We start from the raw sequence: 21,307 nt of genomic DNA on the forward strand, positions 1-21,307 counted from the left end.
TGTTTAATTTCATATTTTTATGTTATGGCTAATCAAGTGATGCTTTTATAGGTATACTATGATGATGATTGCAGTTTTTTATCGACCTTGACTGACAATACAACCCTTGTACACTGGTATACTATATAAGTAAAGATATACAGTTGTTGAACTGCATTAACCAGACGGTCACAGAAGCATCATGTTGTTTTCTTTCTTTCTTTTGCTTACTTGTACCCAGCTTTGCCTAGGAACGTCACCACGTGAATATGATGATGATAAGGATGTATGTATGAACAAATTAACATAGTGGGCTAATTGAGAGTTGTCTCATTAGCAATCATGCCATGTAGTCTTATTTTTATTATTTATTAAGACAAGGGATACTATTTATAACGGATTTTTACTCTTTAATTGAGTATTGATTTTATTAAAAAGGTTAGTGCCATCAATTTTTTTACATAGGGGATACCCCAGAAAGTAGAATAATTCTTTTCAACAAGTTATGCATTTGTTGTTGTGAATTTCATTATTAAAGTATTTTAAAAATTAAGCTTAAACAAAAATATTATAAAATAAGAATTATAGAAGCTAAGAATTTGTTAGTAACAGTGGTTTTCAGAGTATTAAATATAACACCGGCTCAATAAAACGACAATGAAGAGGTTTGTATAAACAATTCATCTTTATGGGCGAATTTATTTAGAAAATAACTAGTATAAATAAGAGATTTTAATTTAGAAATGGTTGACCACAAAGTACCATTGATCCTAAGGGTTGTACACAGCTTTGCCTAGATACTTCACACGTCAATATGATGACAATGAGGATGTATGTATAAACAATTTTCTTTAAGGATGTCAGCTGACATAAATTATCATTGATATGGTCCTAATTATAAATTTACTGTTTACAAAACTTTTGAATTTTTGAAATACTAAGGATTTTTCTACATCAGGAATAGATTACCTGAGCTGTATTTGGCAAAACAAATACGGTCATGCAATTGAGATTTGCGATCACTTATATTTGTTTGTCAGGTGCAGTACACCATGATTTGAAATTTTAGATGGTTACAACCGGTTTCAATGAGTGTGAAGCTAAAGGCAAAATCTTTGGTTAGCTTCCTTGTTAGCTGAACTGTGAAGTCATTGTTAGTTTAGGTAAACTATCCTCCCTTAAGCGTAGACAAGTCCAGCATATAACTAGTCTATCTATCTGTTGAACAGGAGGGTAGTTTACCTGACCTAATAATGACTTAACGGTACAGCTAACAAGCAGCTAACCAAAGATATTACCTTTGGCTTTACACTCAATGAAATCGGCTGTAACTATAACTATGTTTTTATTTAACAAATTGTAGCATTTTTTATTGCTAGATTTGTTTGTCCAGCATTTAAAATATATTTCATCTATAAATGAATCCAAGATGCACTATATAAAGTAATGCAAGGCAAAACATTAATTTAAATATTTTCAAACACCACTGCTATGAAACAAAATATGTAAAGATATTATACAACACATAAGGTCTCTCTTCTTAATATAATTTTCAGTTTGAGAATATAAACTTTAAGTACAAAAAAATGTTGGTCATCAACTTCATTATTTTGGCTTTTTAAGTTCTTGATTCGAATGTCACTGATACTTGTTTTGAAGACGAAAATGGCGTCTTTTTTTTCGTAGAGGGTGTCCTCCGCACAAAATATTCTCCCTGATATCTATAACGAGGTTATTTATTATTCTTTCACAGGACTACACACCACCAGTATACAAGCCTTCACCATCGAGATATCGACCAGGTTGGTACCAGTTATTGTTTGTATGTACATTGAACGACAAATATATGTGACGTATAAAATTTTCTGACGTCAGACACGCAAATCAATGAATGTGTTTGTAGATAGATGTTTTTGTGTTCTGTTAAATTGCTCCTTTAAAAATTGTTACACGATGATGACTGATGTACCCATATTTTGACTATTTTATTTATTGTATCTGTTTAGTTAACGCATCATTGTAAATATAACGGAATTTGATGAGACTGTCATCAAAGTGAGAGGGTTAGCGCTATAAAACCAGATTTAATCCACCATTTTCTACATTTGAAAATGCCTGTACCAAGTCAGGAATATGACAGTTCTTGTCCATTCGTTTTTGATGCGTTTTGTTTTTTTGACTTTGCCATGTGATTATGGACTTTCCGAATTGATTTTTCTCTAAGTTCAGTTTTTTTGTGATTTTACTTTTTTCTAGTAACAGTATACCTAGTATTTTAATTGATGTTACAATGTTACAAGTTAATTTGAATAATTTATGAACGAATTTACACTCTTAAACCTTTTACATACTTCAAAGAGAAGTAACCCAAGGTCAAAATATGTCAATCGAAATTCATATGTTGAAAAAATTCCGCTTTCCATACAGAAAGTTAAATTTCAAAAGGAAAATGAAGACCGACAAATTTTTTTGTGTTGGTTGAAAATACACAAAACCGGATTTATTGAATACCAAACAGTTTGACTAAAAAGACACTTGGATCGTTAAATTTTCTTAAAATGTTGACAATATATTTAGTTTGAACTGTTGACACAAAAAAAAAATAAAGAAATTTTAACCATACACATTACATGAATAACCTTGTTAGATAGATAGCTCTTTGACAAACATTAATTTTCATCTTTGAGAACCTTGATTTTTCTTTACTGATAGTGTGTGATTAAAACATTCTACGATATTCGAAATAAACATACTTAAGGTAGAATGGGTTTATTGCGCCATTTTGGATTGTGAAAAAGAGAGAACCTAAGGTCCAGATTTTATATCAAGTTAGCAATATACGATGCAGGAATGTAGATATTTAATGTGAATTTTCATTTAAAAAGAACCAATTTATAAGAATATAACTTATAAATATTAATATTTTTAAAAGTGTAGAATATTTTTGTTTGTTTTTATTTAAATTTTTTAAAATGGCATTTTAGGGGTGGTAACTCTAAAACAGTGCATTTTCTAAACGAATTGACATGGAATTTTCCAAATTTGTATTTTAGCCGGAAAAAACCGTACGGGGATCCTGTCTTTTCTTTCGATGTTCTCAAAGCATTGTCTGAAAGCTATCTTTTCCTAATTTATTTTACAATTCTATCATCATGTTTAGTTTTTTTTATCAAAAAATTGTGTTCTTTCTGTATAATCCATTCAAAATGTGCCATTTTGTCACAAGATGTAGCGTGAGAAAATGCGCGATGACCTATCATTTTAAATATATTTTTGAACATATGTTAATATATACTACGTTTTGGCAAAGTATGAACAAATTGTATCATTTTTATTTTAGACTCCCATACCACCTTTAGTGTTCTATACACTCTGAAACAGGATTATCAAACAATAAATAATAATGCTTTTCTTGCATAACTTGTATACAACACGAAGCCGCAACTATAAATTTGATATTGTATTTAATGAATACGGTCCTATTTTCAGAAAACGCCTGTAAACCAAACCCCTGTAGAAATGGTGGAAAATGTTCAGCAGACAAATTTGGAGACTACACATGCGATTGTCGTTCCGGATATTATGGTCCAGAATGCGAGAGTAAGGAGGTTATATCACATAATAACGGAAACTATGGACTTTCTTTATAGCTTTGCTGCTCTCAAGGAAGCTATTAAAACAACAGTTTTAAGTTGCAAAGTGTAAATCATTCCTTATCAAATTTTCCGTATGCCTTTTCGAGTTGGTTTGCCGTTATTGAATATCTGTATTTTCGCAACTACAATTCTGTCCCCTTTTCCCAGAATGTGATCAACAGAATTAAACTTATCCTGGGTTTGTACTTACATGATCAAAACGACGGGTTCAGCTTGCGATCACTATCGGTTTTAGTTAACATTTAGGGGTTAGAAATTAATACGTGAAAAAATAGACGAACGGAGATAGATAAAGCAGAACTATTTCCATCTAAAGTCAACTTTGCATGATAGAACTGAAACAATAATTTCCAAAATAAATAATGTAATTGATCAACGGGAAATTTCAAATTGTTTGAAAAAACTCATATTAGTATCGAATAAGCTCATCATAGATACCAGGAATAATTTTAATATTTACGTCAGACGCGCGTTTCGTTTACAAAAGACTCATCAGTGACGGTTGAATCAAAAATGTTATAAAAGGCCAAATAAAGATCGAAGTTGAAGAGCATTGAGGACAAAAAAAATCCTTAAGGTTTTGCCAAATACAGCTTACTTAAAAGTAATCCATTGCTGAGGTAAAAAAAACCTTAGTTTTTCAAAAATTTAAAGTTTTGTTAACAGTAAATTTATAATTATTAACATATCAATGATAACTCAAGTCAACACAGAAGTCGAAACACTGACTGAGGTAATTGCATTCAATTCAAGAGGAACAATTATCAGAATAAGCGTCTCCTACTATGTATATAACACAAGCACAAAACTAAATGTACGATGTTGTTAATTTTTTTAACCAGGTACCTGCTGTTGGCTATCACTCGTTTTGTTTCTCTGTCCTATGTTTTCGCCAATTTATTTGTATTGTAGTCCAGTCATGTAATGTTGTCATTTTAATGTTGTAATTAACATTGCCATCAAAGCGGGAGGTTTGTCATGCCACAAAACCAGGTTCAACCCACCATTTTTATCTTAAAACCTGTACCAAGTCAGGGAAATGGTTCGTTTCTGTGTGTGCTACATTTTGATGTTGTGTTTCTGTTGTATCGTAGTTTTCTTATATTTGATGCATTTCCCTCAGTTTTAGTTTGAAACTCGGATTTGTTTTTTCTCTATTCATTTATGAATTTCGAACAGCGGTTAACTACTGCTGCCTTTATTTGTATCTAATTTTATGAACATTCATAGATATATGATTTTTACTTCTCATTTATAGAATATATATGTGCCCCAAATCCATGTAAAAACGGCGGGAAATGTTCATCTAATGGCCGCGGTGGTTACACATGTAAATGTACCGGAGGATACTATGGTCCTACATGTAAAGGTAAGGTGTAATATGTATTATCACACCTCGCATAAATAATGACGTCATGCTTGGTTAAACGCCGTCACGGGATGACATCCGATGGGTTCAAATTGTGTTAGTAGATTTCAAATAGAGTTCATGACGTCACGTTTAGTATTACTAGTGACTTATTGTATATCATTACTTATATATATATATAACTTAACAAGACAAGTACGTATGCAATACATTTGTTAGTCAATTCACCTATGACCCCACAAAGATCTATTAATGGAAAGGGAAATCCATGAAAAGATTTGAATTGTAATTACCCTTTATGGATCAGTAGGGGGTCAGTAGCAAACCAAAAAGCTTATTATATACATTGTGTATTTATATTTTACTTTGAAATACTTACTTCTCTCCACTGTAAGTTCTTTTCAATTCATTGTAATCAAGTCATATTAATAAACATGTGTAAATGTATTCATTTCTTTATGAACAACGGGGAAATTTCGAAATATCACAAGCAAATGAGGGTATCAATTGAGATGAATCTTTACTTTTGGTAAAACGGTAATTGCAATTTAGTAAAAATAAACGGATAGAAAATAGTGCAAACTCCAGAACAGTAACACTAACGAGACTTTTGCTTTACATGGAGTGTAATTATGCTCTTTGTTCTGAATTTTTTTTCGGGATCGTAAGATTATTATACACTTTTAAAGAGTTGAAAGCTCAAGATGTAATTGGCTGATTAAAAATGAACCCCAACAAAAATGTTTGTTTTCCTCAATGCATTAACATTGATACCAATGAAAAATATATGAATCAACAGTATCCCATATATCGTCGCTGGGCTTCTAAAATATTTCGTATATGACTTTTTTGGCTAAAAATACATTTTGACATCAATGGTCTGGGCGGGAGGAAATCTTTGCTATTACAAAATAGCATACAGTTAGACCAATCAAAATGTGTGAAATAAGACATATTGCAAAATTGCCAATGTTAGTTGTTTGTAAAATTTGCTTCCAAAATGTTGCATGAAAACTTGAAAATCGTTGTAGAATGGCTTTGGGAAAAAAAATTGTACATTTCTTTATTTCAGTGAAAATAATTTAAGGATAATTCTTGGATAATACAGAAATGTCAAAGTTTTTATTTCACTGCTATTTACAAAAATGTTCAAGTTCACAAACGACATTTTGGAAGCATGCATTTTGTCATATTTTTCAAAGCCTGTTTGTGGGATATTTTTTCTTGAAAAAATTGTAATTTACAACATTTTAGAACCCCAGCGACGGTATATATTGTTTTATCTACTATATGTTCAAACACTATGTCGTATTAACAATATAATTGATTTTGATACTTTTTTTTAAAATCTGCATTATTTTCTTAGTCAATACTACAGTACTTTCACCTTTAATTGTTAACTTTGTATACATTGCGTCTTGGATAGAAATTTGTTTCATTGGCACTCAAACCACATCTTCTCATTTATATACTAGTAGTACATGCTTGTAACCCCAATCCATGTGACTTGGAGTTTATTATTTCGTGGTCATTCATAACGAGTATTCTTATATACATAGTTAATGCCTGTAAACCCAATCCATGCAAGAACAGTGGCAGATGTGTCAACAAAGGCAGTAGTTACAACTGTATCTGTAAAGGTTATTATTCTGAACCTAAATGTGGAGGTAAGATAATAAGTTATGTGTAATCATGTGCAGTATGTGTAATCATATGCAGTATGTGTAATCATGTGCAGTATGTGTAATCATATGCAGGTTATGTAATCATGTGCAGTATGTGTAAAAAATACATCAATCTAAATTACTCAATATCAATATTCAAATGCTTGTATCCTACGTTATAGTCAAAGATTGAAAATTATTTACGTAAGGAAATGCATAACTTTAATTAATAAGAATACCCAAGGTGGAAAGGGAATAACAAATTGTAGTAAAAATTTAAATTTTAAACTAGAAAAAACAATAAAACAATAAAGTCAAAAATTAATCAAACCATTATGCATATGTTTAACAATGATGAAAGAAATGTTTCCTTCTAACTAATTAACCAATACCTTATTATATCCACTTAATAATAAAAGAATTGGGTTAAATGACAGTTATTTGTAACTCGACACACTCGAACCACATGCAAGCGTGCAAAACACAGCCAGTGCATGTTTGTTCTAGTTTTTTCTCTATTTTGCTTAAAGCCGTTAAAAAACCGTTTGAGATATGATGACAAGCTTATGCTAAATTTAAATGCGTATAAAAGTCTTTATTGTATTTTATAAGTTTCACTCTTTTGACGGTGTTGTCAACTTTGTTTTGTGCATTTCACAATTCATCAATCATTTTAAATTTGTTTTCATCTCAGCGTTCATTAAACATTACATAATGACGTTTATTGTTTGCTTTGCTTTCCTCTCATTTTCTTATTGAGATGTCATTTAAAAGGATGCCTGATGATTGTATTCAGATCTTTAGAAAAGAAGAAGAATTAAGTTTAGACTGCGTATCGTGCAACAATATAACAGTATCTATTAAAAGATCTCGTTGATACCTTTTTCATCAGTCTCGATGGTTTCCATGTGACTTGGAACGTTATTGTTTCGTGGTCATTCATACCAAATATTCTTATATACATAGTTAATGCCTGTAAATCCAATCCATGCAAGAACAGTGGCAGATGTGTCAACAAAGGCAGTAGTTACAACTGTATTTGTAAAGGAGGTTATTCTGGACCTACATGTGGAGGTAACATAATAAGTAATGTGTAATCATGTGCAGTATGTGTAATCATATGCAGTATGTGTAATCATGTGCAGTATGTGTAATCATATGCAGGTTATGTAATCATGTGCAGTATGTGTAAATAATACATCAATCTAAATTACTCAATATCAATATTCAAATGCTTGTATCCTACGTTATAGTCAAAGATTGAAAATTATTTACGTAATGAAATGCATAACTTTAATGAATAAGAATACCCAAGGTGGAAAGGGAATAACAAATTGTAGTAAAAATTTAAATTTTAAACTAGAAAAAACAATAAAACAATAAAGTCCAAAATTAATCAAACCATTATGCATATGTTTAACAATGATGAAAGAAATGTTTCCTTCTAACTAATTAACCAATGCCTTATTATATCCACTTAATAATAAAAGAATTGGGTTAAATGACAGTTATTTGTAACTCGACACACTCGAACCACATGCAAGCGTGCAAAACAAAGCCAGTGCATGTTTGTTCTAGTTTTTTTCTCTATTTTGCTTAAAGCCGTTAAAAAACCGTTTGAGATATGATGACAAGCTTATGCTAAATTTAAATGCGTATAAAAGTCTTTATTGAATTTTATAAGTTTCACTCTTTTGACAGTGTTGTCAACTTTGTTTTGTGCATTTCACAATTCATCAATCATTTTAAATTTATGTTCATCTCAGCGTTTCATAAAACATTACATAATGACGTTTATTGTTTGCTTTGCTTTTCTCTCATTTTCTTATTGCGATGTCATTTAAAAAGATGCCTGATGATTGTATTCATATCTCTAGAAAAGAAGAAGAATTAAGTTTAGACTGCGTATCGTGCAACAATATAACAGCATCTATTAAAATATCTCGTTGATACCTTTTTCATCAGTCTCGATGGTTTCCATGTGACTTGGAATTTTATTGTTTCGTGGTCATTCATAACAAAATATTCTTATATATATATATAGTTAATGTCTGTAAACCCAATCCATGCAAGAACAGTGGCAGATGTGTCATCAAAGGCAGTAGTTACAACTGTATCTGTAAAGAAGGTTATTCTGGACCTACATGTGGAGGTAAGATAATGAGTAATGTGTAATCATGTGCAGTAAGTGTAATCATATGCAATATGTGTAATCATGTGCAGTATGTGTAATCATATGCAGGTTATGTAATCATGTGCAGTATGTGTAAATAATACATCAATCTAAATTACTCAATATCAATATTCAAATGCTTGTATCCTACGTTATAGTCAACGATTGAAAATTATTTACGTAATGAAATGCATAACTTTAATGAATAAGAATACCCAAGGTGGAAAGGGAATAAAAAATTGTAGTAAAAATTTTAATTTAAACTAGAAAAAACAATAAAACAATAAAGTCCAAAATTAATCAAACCATTATGCATATGTTTAACAATGATGAAAGAAATGTTTCCTTCTAGCTAATTAACCAATGCCATATTATATCCACTTAATAATAAAAGAATTTGGTTAAATGACAGTTATTTGTAATTCGACACACTCGAACCACATGCAAGCGTGCAAAACACAGCCAGTGCATGTTTGTTCTAGTTTTTTTCTCTATTTTGCTTAAAGCCGTTAAAAAACCGTTTGAGATATGATGACAAGCTTATGCTTAATTTAAATGCGTATAAAAGTCTTTATTGTATTTTATAAGTTTCACTCTTTTGACAGTGTTGTCAACTTTATTTTGTGCATTTCACAATTCATCAATCATTTTAAATTTATGTTTATCTCAGCGTTTCATTAAACATTACATAATGACGTTTATTGTTTGCTTTGCTTTCCTCTCATTTTCTTATTGCGATGTCATTTAAAAAGATGCCTGATGATTGTATTCAGATCTTTAGAAAAGAAGAAGAATTAAATTTAGACTGCGTATCGTGCAACAATATAACAGCTTCTATTAAAATATCTCGTTGATACCTTTTTCATCAGTCTCGATGGTTTCCATGTGACTTGGAATTTTATTGTTTCGTGGTCATTCATAACAAAATATTCTTATATATATATATATAGTTAATGTCTGTAAACCCAATCCATGCAAGAACAGTGGCAGATGTGTCAACAAAGACAGTAGTTACAACTGTATCTGTAAAGAAGGTTATTCTGGACCTACATGTGGAGGTAAGATAATGAGTAATGTGTAATCATGTGCAGTAAGTGTAATCATATGCAGTATGTGTAATCATGTGCAGTATGTGTAATCATATGCAGGTTATGTAATCATGTGCAGTATGTGTAAATAATACATCAATCTAAATTACTCAATATCAATATTCAAATGCTTGTATCCTACGGTATAGTCAACGATTGAAAATTATTTACGTAATGAAATGCATAACTTTAATGAATAAGAATACCCAAGGTGGAAAGGGAATAAAAAATTGTAGTAAAAATTTTAATTTAAACTAGAAAAAACAATAAAACAATAAAGTCCAAAATTAATCAAACCATTATGCTTATGTTTAACAATGATGAAAGAAATGTTTCCTTCTAACTAATTAACCAATGCCATATTATATCCACTTAATAATAAAAGAATTTGGTTAAATGACAGTTATTTGTAATTCGACACACTCGAACCACATGCAAGCGTGCAAAACACAGCCAGTGCATGTTTGTTCTAGTTTTTTTCTCTATTTTGCTTAAAGCCGTTAAAAAACCGTTTGAGATATGATGACAAGCTTATGCTTAATTTAAATGCGTATAAAAGTCTTTATTGTATTTTCTAAGTTTCACTCTTTTGACAGTGTTGTCAACTTTGTTTTGTGCATTTCACAATTCATCAATCATTTTAAATTTATGTCTATCTCAGCGTTTCATTAAACATTACATAATGACGTTGATTGTTTGCTTTGCTTTCCTCTCATTTTCTTATTGCGATGTCATTTAAAAAGATGCCTGATGATTGTATTCAGATCTTTAGAAAAGAAGAAGAATTAAGTTTAGACTGCGTATCGTGCAACAATATAACAGCTTCTATTAAAATATCTCGTTGATACCTTTTTCATCAGTCTCGATGGTTTCCATGTGACTTGGAATTTTATTGTTTCGGGGTCATTCATAACAAAATATTCTTATACATATATAGTTAATGTCTGTAAACCCAATCCATGCAAGAACAGTGGCAGATGTGTCAACAAAGACAGTAGTTACAACTGTATCTGTAAAGGAGGTTATTCTGGACCTACATGTGGAGGTAAGATAATGAGTAATGTGTAATCATGTGCAGTATGTGTAATCATATGCAGTATGTGTAATCATGTGCAGTATGTGTAATCATATGCAGGTTATGTAATCATGTGCAGTATGTGTAAATAATACATCAATCTAAATTACTCAATATCAATATTCAAATGCTTGTATCCTACGTTATAGTCAAAGATTGAAAATTATTTACGTAATGAAATGCATAACTTTAATGAATAAGAATACCCAAGGTGGAAAGGGAATAAAAAATTGTAGTAAAAATTTTAATTTAAACTAGAAAAAACAATAAAACAATAAAGTCCAAAATTAATCAAACCATTATGCATATGTTTAACAATGATGAAAGAAATGTTTCCTTCTAACTAAGTAACCAATGCCTTATTATATCCACTTAATAATAAAAGAATTTGGTTAAATGACAGTTATTTGTAATTCGACACACTCGAACCACATGCAAGCGTGCAAAGCACAGCCAGTGCATGTTTGTTCTAGTTTTTTCTCTATTTTGCTTAAAGCCGTTAAAAAACCGTTTGAGATATGATGACAAGATTATGCTTAATTTAAATGCGTATAAAAGTCTTTATTGTATTTTATAAGTTTCACCCTTTTGTCAACTTTGTTTTGTGCATTTCACAATTCATCAATCATTTTAAATTTATGTTCATCTCAGCGTTTCATTCAACATTACATAATGACGTTTATTGTTTTCTTTGCTTTCCACTCATTTTCTTATTGCGATGTCATTTAAAAAGATGCCTGATGATTGTATTCAGATCTTTAGAAAAGAAGAAGAATTAAGTTTAGACTGCGTATCGTGCAACAGTATAACAGCATCTATTAAAATATCTCGTTGATACCTTTTTCATCAGTCTCGATGGTTTCCATGTGACTTGGAATTTTATTGTTTCGTGGTCATTCATAACAAAATATTCTTATATATATATAGTTAATGTCTGTAAACCCAATCCATGCAAGAACAGTGGCAGATGTGTCAACAAAGGCAGTAGTTACAACTGTATATGTAAAGGAGGTTATTCTGGACCTACATGTGGAGGTAAGATAATGAGTAATGTGTAATCATGTGCAGTAAGTGTAATCATATGCAGTATGTGTAATCATGTGCAGTATGTGTAATCATATGCAGGTTATGTAATCATGTGCAGTATGTGTAAATAATACATCAATCTAAATTACTCAATATCAATATTCAAATGCTTGTATCCTACGTTATAGTCAAAGATTGAAAATTATTTACGTAATGAAATGCATAACTTTAATGAATAAGAATACCCAAGGTGGAAAGGGAATAAAAAATTGTAGTAAAAATTTTAATTTAAACTAGAAAAAACAATAAAACAATAAAGTCCAAAATTAATCAAACCATTATGCATATGTTTAACAATGATGAAAGAAATGTTTCCTTCTAACTAATTAACCAATGCCTTATTATATCCACTTAATAATAAAAGAATTTGGTTAAATGACAGTTATTTGTAATTCGACACACTCGAACCACATGCAAGCGTGCAAAACACTGCCAGTGCATGTTTGTTCTAGTTTTTTTCTCTATTTTGCTTAAAGCCGTTAAAAAACCGTTTGAGATATGATGACAAGCTTATGCTTAATTTAAATGCGTATAACAGTCTTTATTGTATTTTATAAGTTTCACCCTTTTGTCAACTTTGTTTTGTGCATTTCACAATTCATCAATCATTTTAAATTTATGTTCATCTCAGCGTTTCATTAAACATTACATAATGACGTTTATTGTTTGCTTTGCTTTCCTCTCATTTTCTTATTGCGAGGTCATTTAAAAAGATGTCTGATGATTGTATTCAGATCTTTAGAAAAGAAGAAGAATTAAATTTAGACTGCGTATCGTGCAACAATATAACAGCATCTATTAAAATATCTCGTTGATACCTTTTTCATAAGTCTCGATGGTTTCGATGTGACTTGGAATTTTATTGTTTCGTGGTCATTCATAACAAAATATTGTTATATATATATAGTTAATGTCTGTAAACCCAATCCATGCAAGAACAGTGGCAGATGTGTCAACAAAGGCAGTAGTTACAACTGTATCTGTAAAGGAGGTTATTCTGGACCTACATGTGGAGGTAAGATAATAAGTAATGTGTAATCATGTGCAGTAAGTGTAATCATATGCAGTATGTGTAATCATGTGAAGTATGTGTAATCATATGCAGGTTATGTAATCATGTGCAGCATGTGTAAATAATACATCAATCTAAATTACTCAATATCAATATTCAAATGCTTGTATCCTACGTTATAGTCAAAGATTGAAAATTATTTACGTAAGGAAATGCATAACTTTAATGAATAAGAGTACCCAAGGTGGAAAGGGAATAACAAATTGTAGTAAAAATTTAAATTTAAACTAGAAAAAACAATAAAACAATAAAGTCCAAAACTAATCAAACCATTATGCATATGTTTAACAATGATGAAAGAAATGTTTCCTTCTAACTAATTAACCAATGCCTTTTTATATCCACTTAATAATAAAAGAATTTGGTTAAATGACAGTTATTTGTAATTCGACACACTCCAACAACATGCAAGCGTGCAAAACACAGCCAGTGCATGTGTGTTCTAATTTTTTTCTCTATTTTTCTTAAAGCCGTTAAAAAACCGTTTGAAATATATTGACAAGCTCATGCTAAAATTAAATGCGTATAAGATTCTTTGTTGTATTTTATAAGTTTCACTCTTTTGACAGTGTTGTCAACTTTGTGTTGTGCATTTCACATTTCATCAATCATTTTAAATTTATTTTCATCTCAGCGTTTCATTAAACATTACATAATGACGTTTGTTGTTTACTTTGCTTTCCTCTCATTTTCTTATTGCGAGGTCATTTAAAAAGATGCCTGATGATTGTATTCAGATCTTTAGAAAAGAAGAAGAATTAAGTTTAGACTGCGTATCATGCAACAATATAACAGCATCTATTAAAAGATCTCGTTGATACCTTTTTCATCAGTCTCGATGGTTTCCATGTGACTTGGAATTTTTTTTATTCGTGGTCATTCATAACAAATATTCTTATACATAGTTAATGCCTGTAAACCCAATCCATGCAAGAACAGTGGCAGATGTGTCAACAAAGGCAGTAGTTACAACTGTATCTGTAAAGGAGGTTATTATGGACCTAAATGTGGAGGTAAGATAATAAGTAATGTGTTATCATGTGCAGTATGTGTAATCATATGCAGTATGTGTAATCATGTGCAGTATGTGTAATCATATGCAGGTTATGTAATCATGTGCAGTATGTGTAAAAAATACATCAATCTAAATTACTCAATATCAATATTCAAATGCTTGTATCCTACGTTATAGTCAAAGATTGAAAATTATTTACGTAATGAAATGCATAACTTTAATGAATAAGAATACCCAAAGTGGTAAGGGAATAACAAATTGTAGTACGAACAATGAAATTACCTATGATTCTTTAGATTCTGAAAAGGTCAATTGTAACATGAAAGTCTGTTCCTTTGTATTGTCAAATTGTAGAGATGAAAGTTCAATTTAGAATCAATTACTTTCATTTTTGACTTTTCCATGTATCTTTATATTGATCAATATATGATATATATCACATCGTAATGTGGAAATGTCATTTTTAAGATAAACCAAACCCATGTAACACAAAACCTTGCAAAAACGGAGGAAAATGTAATTATAATGGAAATACTTATACCTGTAAATGTGCTTACGGATATCGTGGAAGTCATTGTACTGCTAAAGCCTTCAAGTAAAGAAGTATTTAAATTCAAACATCTATATCAGGGTGGGGTTGATTAAATGGATAGTAAATGACAAAACATACAGCAGAAAAGGCCAGAAATAAAGAAGTATAAAAAAAATTAGGAAAAAGTACGGCGAGAAATACCAAGGATGTTTAATTTATAATTCAGTTTGAAAATATTCAGTTCAAAATAAACATTACCAACATCATAAAGGCTAAATTAGGACAAGCTGATACTTACATTTCTGTTTTATAAGATAAACCAAACCCTTGTGGTGTTTCAAAGCCATGCAAAAACAGAAGAAAGTGTATTTGGAACGGAAAATCTTATAGATGCAAATGCGCATATGGATACAGCGGCAGGCATTGCACTTAAAAATCATGTTTGTATAAGATTAACAAAAGTCAAATAGTAATGTTGCAAAATCATGCTTGGATTTAAATTGAGACTGCTTCTGCGCACCTTTTCCTGCAATTCGTGAAATGTGAAGACACTGAAGCAAAATGTCAAAATACAGAACCCCGCGGAATATTCAAAACGGAAACTTTCTAATCAAATAGCAAAATTAAAAGCTCAAACACATCAAACGAATAAAATTATCCCAAATTCAAATATATTTTAACCGATGTAAAATTGTTCAGTGTGGAGTTCTCAAAGTATTAATAAGTTTCTGATTCTTGAATTCAGTTATAATAATGTAATATATTGTTGCAAAAAGATTTTTTTTTATGTGAAATAAAAATAATGTTATTCAACTTCGTATTGTTTTTGTTGTTGCTTTATTGATGTGTGTGTAAGATGAAAGGTGCGTGTGACGAATTAATTGATAATCGTGGTATTTTTGGTGGGTTATTTTCATGCACACGATAATTGTATCATACTAGTCATTGTTGGGCCCTTTATAGCCTGCTTTCTGTGTGAGCCAAGGCTATGTGTTGAAGGCAATACTTAGACCTATAATTGATTACTGTTTAAACATTGTGACTTGGATGGAGAGTTGTCTCATTGGCTCTCATACCACATCTTCTTATTTATATTTCCATCTTAAATTCCTGTTTTGAAGATAAACCAAACCCTTGTGTTGTTTCAAAGCCATGCAAAAACAGAGGAAAATGTATTTGGAATGGAAAAACTTATAGATGCAAATGCGCATACGGATACAGCGGCAGTCATTGCACTAAAAAATCATGTTTGTATATGAGTAAAAAAAGTCAAATATTATAGTCTCAGAAATATGCTTGGATTTAAATTGAGACTGATTTTGCGCAGCTTTTCCTGCATTTCGTGAAACGTGAAGCTACTCAAGCAAATTTTACCAAATTCAAATATATTTAAACAGATGTAAAATTGTTCGTGTATAGATGATGATCGGAAATTAATAATACGTTTGCGATTCTTGATTTCAGTTATCTTATTGTCTTATATTGTCGCATATTGATTTAAACCAACTTAAATAACATTTAATCCCTTTCCATTTGTTTTATGAAACACATCAATGCTATGCAACTTCGTACTTTATTTGACCTTCTGACTTTTTTCGAGCTCTACTTATGTGTTTAAGACAAAAGGCGAGTGCGACGAATTGATTGATAAGGCTGGTATCTATGCTGTGTTTCTTTTATATTCATCAGATGATTGAATATGACGACTTCTTTCTCTTTTTAATTTGTAGATAAACCAGACCCATGTGCTTCAAAACCTTGCAAAAATAGAGGAAAGTGTACTGTTAAAGGTACCGGATATGTGTGTACATGTGCAAGAGGATATAGTGGCAGATATTGTGCTCTTAAATCACGTACGTATCAAATAGTGTGCTCTTATGTCATGTGCGTATCGAATATTGTGCTCATATACCGCTGACGAATTATATATTGTGCATCAAAGGTAGTGCTCTTGTGTCACGTTCGTATTAAATATTGTGCTCTTATCTTACGTACGTATAAAATGTTGGCTAGTATATCAAGGACGAATCAAATATTACTCTTATATAACATATAAACATACATTGGGTTCTTAAACCACGTACGATTTAATCAACGCGACGTCTTCAACAATGGATGATAACAATGGATAGCTGTGTGATGTTTTGTTTTAAAAGTTTTGCATATCTAGGACGGAAACATGATAATTTGAAAGCAATTGGAATCTTTCACTTCAGATATCAAAACAAGTACACACGATAAACAGTTATTATTTTTATTTGAACAAGTTATAATGTCTTTACAACTTAAGAATATATTGATATCACATTGTTTGTCCCATATTTATATTAATTGATATATTTTTATTTTGCAGCACCATCTTACAACGATGATGACGAGTATTAAGTTAATCTAGAAATTTAAAATTGTTTTTCATTATTAAAGGATATTTGATATTCATATATAAATTGGTATCTTCATTCTTATGATCAAATGATATTGATACACCCAAATGTTTTAGCAAAAGTTTATGAAATAAACACCAAGAAATATAAAACGCTCTATATATGAAAAAACCAAAAACCCAAAGAAAGCAAATAACGGCCAGTATCCCATCAAATGTCAATATTAAAAGTTTAAACACATCAAACAAATGGGAAACACTGTCATATTCATAACTTCATACAGGTATTTCTCCATGAAGAAAATGGTGGATTGAACCACGTGTTACATGTACATTGTATCCGAACCTCTCACTTGTATAACAACCGTACAAAATATTACCATGTTGACAATAATGCGTGATCAAAACAAACAGACACAACAGATAAAATGTCAAAAAAAACAAACACAACCCAAATCACTATAAAAATATAGTAACATGACAGCAAAGGAAAAAAAACCCAGAATTTTCATTAGTGAAGGCCAACCAAATTTTCCTAGAAAGGGGGAAATGGGGGGGGGGGGGGGGGGGGGGCATGCGAACATTTTTTTGGGAGCTCGCTACCCTCGCTGTCTTGCAAGTATTTTGGGTTTGAAGGAAATAAGATGCGATCGTATAAATTGCTGCCTTCAATCATAATAATATCATCTATAGTTAAGACGTCCAGCTAGAGGGGTTAGATATACATAGACAATAATAGTGCATTGACTTGACATATCAACGATATAAGGATGAGGCTTAGAAACGGGGAAATGCGAGGCTGTGCCGAGCTATTTCCCCGTTTCGGGCCGAATCCTTATATCGTTTATATGTCAAGTCAATGCACTATTATTGTCTTTATACTGCAATCTAAAAAAACATTTTCAATTGTTGTATAATGCGTTAAGGTTATTCATTTGATTTAAATATTGCGGGAAATACCCTTTAAAAAGGCCTCACATCATGCTCGCGGAGAAATATACAACACAATGAAATTTACATTTACCTGTTGAAACCAACACTCGATGGTGAACGAAATCGTTTGAGTATGGACTTAAATATCAACCATAAGCATAAAACATAATGATTTATAGGTTGCAAACAAAAAATATTAACAAATTAAATATGTTTTTCCAATAATTGCAAAAGAAACATTGTGAGTCGTTCCACGCATCGTTGTATGCATTTGAAACAAGAACAGGTTGAAGAGGTCGTATGAATAATTCAATATTATTTCGGCAATTTCTATTTAAAGATTCATGAGCAAAAGTGATATCGGGTCAGTGACTGTATATGACATAGAAATATACAGTCAACGCATTTTGACTGCTCAAATAAAACGAGTGCAGTATAAAACTGTATATACAGCTATGTTGATATAAAGACGTTCACCTAAGGACATTTTTTTTCTTATTTTTCTGTAGATTTAGCTTTGATATTTTATTACCATGAATTGTCAAGCTTGGTAGCTCATAGTCATAATTGTGTCTCAGTTACTCAATGTACGATGCTGTCCCATATTTAGTCCAAATTATGACGTCTGGCAAGACTATTTTAATTTTTTTCTGGGACGCCTTCGATCCGTACTATCCCATATTGTAAAAAAATAATATTGTAACAGCTGACACAGGGCACTGTAACCCTTGCCGATAACTATACCGTGATGCTTGGGTGTAGGCTTCTTTGCATACAAGAAACCATATTGCTCACCTTGTAAGTTTTGTATTCTTCTAATCAGTCAGCTGTTTTCTGGTTTTGTTTAATATGCCAGCTATGCTGGCACTTATGGTAGAAGCATCGTTTTGGGACAAAGAACGATAACTCTTTCTAGACGACCCATCTGAAAAGTTTCGTCACTCTCGCTAAATCTCGTACGATTATTTTTTTTAATGGCGGCCGAATTTAACGTTTTAACGCGATCTTGAAAAAACGGGACAGATTGGAATAATTTCTATGTTAAATACGACATGAATTTTTATTTGTTTGCAAAAACAAGAATTCAGAAATGTTGGCTACTTGTGTAGCTTATTTGAATTTTATTGTACCACGGAAATTACCGAAGTTATGACAACAACATCTGACGCCATGTTTCGTCTGCTTCAACATTCCATTATCAGTGTGGTCAAAGCAAATGTCCTAAATAATCACAGGTACTTCATTCAAAAGTCACAAAATCATAATTAACGATAACATATTTAGCGTAAAAGTTCCGTCCAGCCATGGGAACAAAGAAAAAAATTCTACAAGCAATACATTTCGCATTTTTTTTTACAAATTGGCCATGCCGGGCAAACTCCGGTGCACTGGTTGACCATGACTCCTTATGTTCATCTGCCACATATCATTATTCCCCACACCAAGGAACAGTGATAATTATACAGTTGAATGTGATCACGGTTATTCATGTAGTCAATGGCGAATCCAGCATTTTTCATAAAAAAAAGGGGGGTGACGGTGCGCTCCAGTCATGCTTCAGTTATTCCCTATATAATCATCATTTTTTTCCCAAGAAAAGGGTCTCCCGCTGGATCCTATGGTAGCCCACAGACTAATTTAAAACTTAACAAAAGTTAAAACATTCAAATAATTCACAATCTTCTAATTCTGTACTTCCTAAATGGCAAACTCTCAAGACATCTTTTCATTGATTATGTCACACCTCATACAGTCCCAGGAAATGGAAACTGTTTTGTTTTCTCTCTCTAAGTTTAATCATAAAAGGAGACTTGAGTCTGAGTAGTACATTTAGAACTGACTACTGTATATATTGTATGCTTCAATATTGTCCAAAATTGGATTTTATGGGAAGATGGAGTTATTAATATGATAACCCATGAGAATAAACCACTGTCCATGATAGGTATATACAGGGTATGTTACTTGGAAGAATGTGGGCTACATCCTTTAAAATTCAAGCTGCAGCAGTCACCTGCATATTTTATGCATCAGTTTATCCCTGATCAAAACATTTTTACTCTACCAAGTACTTTATCACTATATCACTATCAGGTTCACATTTCAACCTATTTAGCAATACACACTTATGATATAACATCACAGTACCAAAATTGTACTCAGTAACCAAATTGCACCTTTTCAACAAAAAATACCTGCATGTGCAATTATCTTATTATCTTCTTTTTACTCTGGTAGATTAATTAATGAGTGATAGATTTCTCTTAGAAGAAATTTAAAGGTCTGAGTGACTATAAACTATACAGAGAACAATACCTGTTGTATTTGTTCAATGGGACAATAGAACTGCAAAAAGTTTAAATGGACAGGTCACTATCAGGTGAATCTATGGAAAGGTTCAATTGGGTTTCAATAAAATGAGCAAATTAGATGTGTTACCATGAATATCCTTTGTTCCAAAAATAATAGTTACAGCATGAAATAAAACAAAATCTCTGTTTATATCCCAGTTTAAAGGATTTGAAATTAACCATACATGTAATGATGTATGGAATTTGGGTACTGGTCTCATTATAGGATCATGGATTGTTTGGATGTAATTTCAAACTCATTTTTCAATGACTCTACATGGACTCAAAATTAAATGTGTGTAACTCTATTGTAAACAAGGGAAGTCTACAAAATAAGCACAGAATAAACTTTTGTCTGGTACATAAAAAAGTTGGGTAAAAAAAACTAACAATTTAGGTAAAATTAGAGTATTCTCATGTTAGCAACTTCACAACAGACTTAAAAATTTATTTTCATGACCAAAAAAAAAAGTACAAACCTAAAGGCAATAAAATGCTTTGCCATGCACAGCCTGATACGACCGCAGATGTATATTGAGCATATAAATAACACCATTTTTTTTATGTCAGTTGAAATCAAACATATTTTACTTTCGGATCCTTCAATATGGACTAATTTGAAAACAGGAATCAGGTAGACCCACATATTTCTATTCAGCAGAAGTCTCGAACTACATGTACATATCTCCTTAATTTCATATGATAGTAAGTCCTACAAACTATTGAAAATGTGTACATTTAATTTTTTTTCTAGCTCCTCTCATGTGAAAGCAGTACCTTTTTGGTCACTATTTATGTGTTGCGTCTAAATAAGAATTGTAACACTTTATAGTGACTGAACAGGTTAAACAAATACTTCTTAGGAAACAGAAAAAGAAGACAACTTGAAACAGCACAGCCATGCCAGTATATGTATGTATAAAACTCAGAT

At 31.3% G+C, this 21,307-nt stretch overlaps 1 protein-coding gene and 1 long non-coding RNA gene across 2 annotated transcripts in view; both read left to right on the forward strand.

Annotated features, from left to right (window-relative positions):
• LOC139494060 (adhesive plaque matrix protein 2-like) overlaps positions 1–14,791 on the forward strand; it is a 32,829-nt gene extending 18,038 nt beyond the window's left edge. Inside the window, exons 4-15 of the mRNA XM_071282228.1 lie at positions 1,733–1,781; positions 3,469–3,579; positions 4,894–5,004; positions 6,564–6,671; positions 7,635–7,742; positions 8,713–8,820; positions 9,792–9,918; positions 10,790–10,974; positions 11,932–12,039; positions 12,998–13,105; positions 14,068–14,175; positions 14,646–14,791. Coding sequence (XP_071138329.1) covers positions 1,733–1,781; positions 3,469–3,579; positions 4,894–5,004; positions 6,564–6,671; positions 7,635–7,742; positions 8,713–8,820; positions 9,792–9,918; positions 10,790–10,974; positions 11,932–12,039; positions 12,998–13,105; positions 14,068–14,175; positions 14,646–14,776 — 1,362 coding nt within the window. The 3' untranslated portion in view covers positions 14,777–14,791. The remainder of the gene's footprint in view (positions 1–1,732; positions 1,782–3,468; positions 3,580–4,893; positions 5,005–6,563; positions 6,672–7,634; positions 7,743–8,712; positions 8,821–9,791; positions 9,919–10,789; positions 10,975–11,931; positions 12,040–12,997; positions 13,106–14,067; positions 14,176–14,645) is intronic.
• Positions 14,792–16,440: 1,649 nt separating this feature from the next.
• LOC139495276 (uncharacterized) lies at positions 16,441–17,148 on the forward strand. Its single transcript, XR_011657304.1, has 2 exons — positions 16,441–16,562; positions 17,063–17,148. It is a non-coding gene; the product is annotated as an uncharacterized lncRNA (long non-coding RNA).
• Positions 17,149–21,307: the final 4,159 nt, after the last annotated feature.

The sequence above is a fragment of the Mytilus edulis genome, chromosome 11 (genome assembly GCF_963676685.1).
Source record: "Mytilus edulis chromosome 11, xbMytEdul2.2, whole genome shotgun sequence".
In the NCBI taxonomy this organism is placed as follows: domain Eukaryota; kingdom Metazoa; phylum Mollusca; class Bivalvia; order Mytilida; family Mytilidae; genus Mytilus; species Mytilus edulis.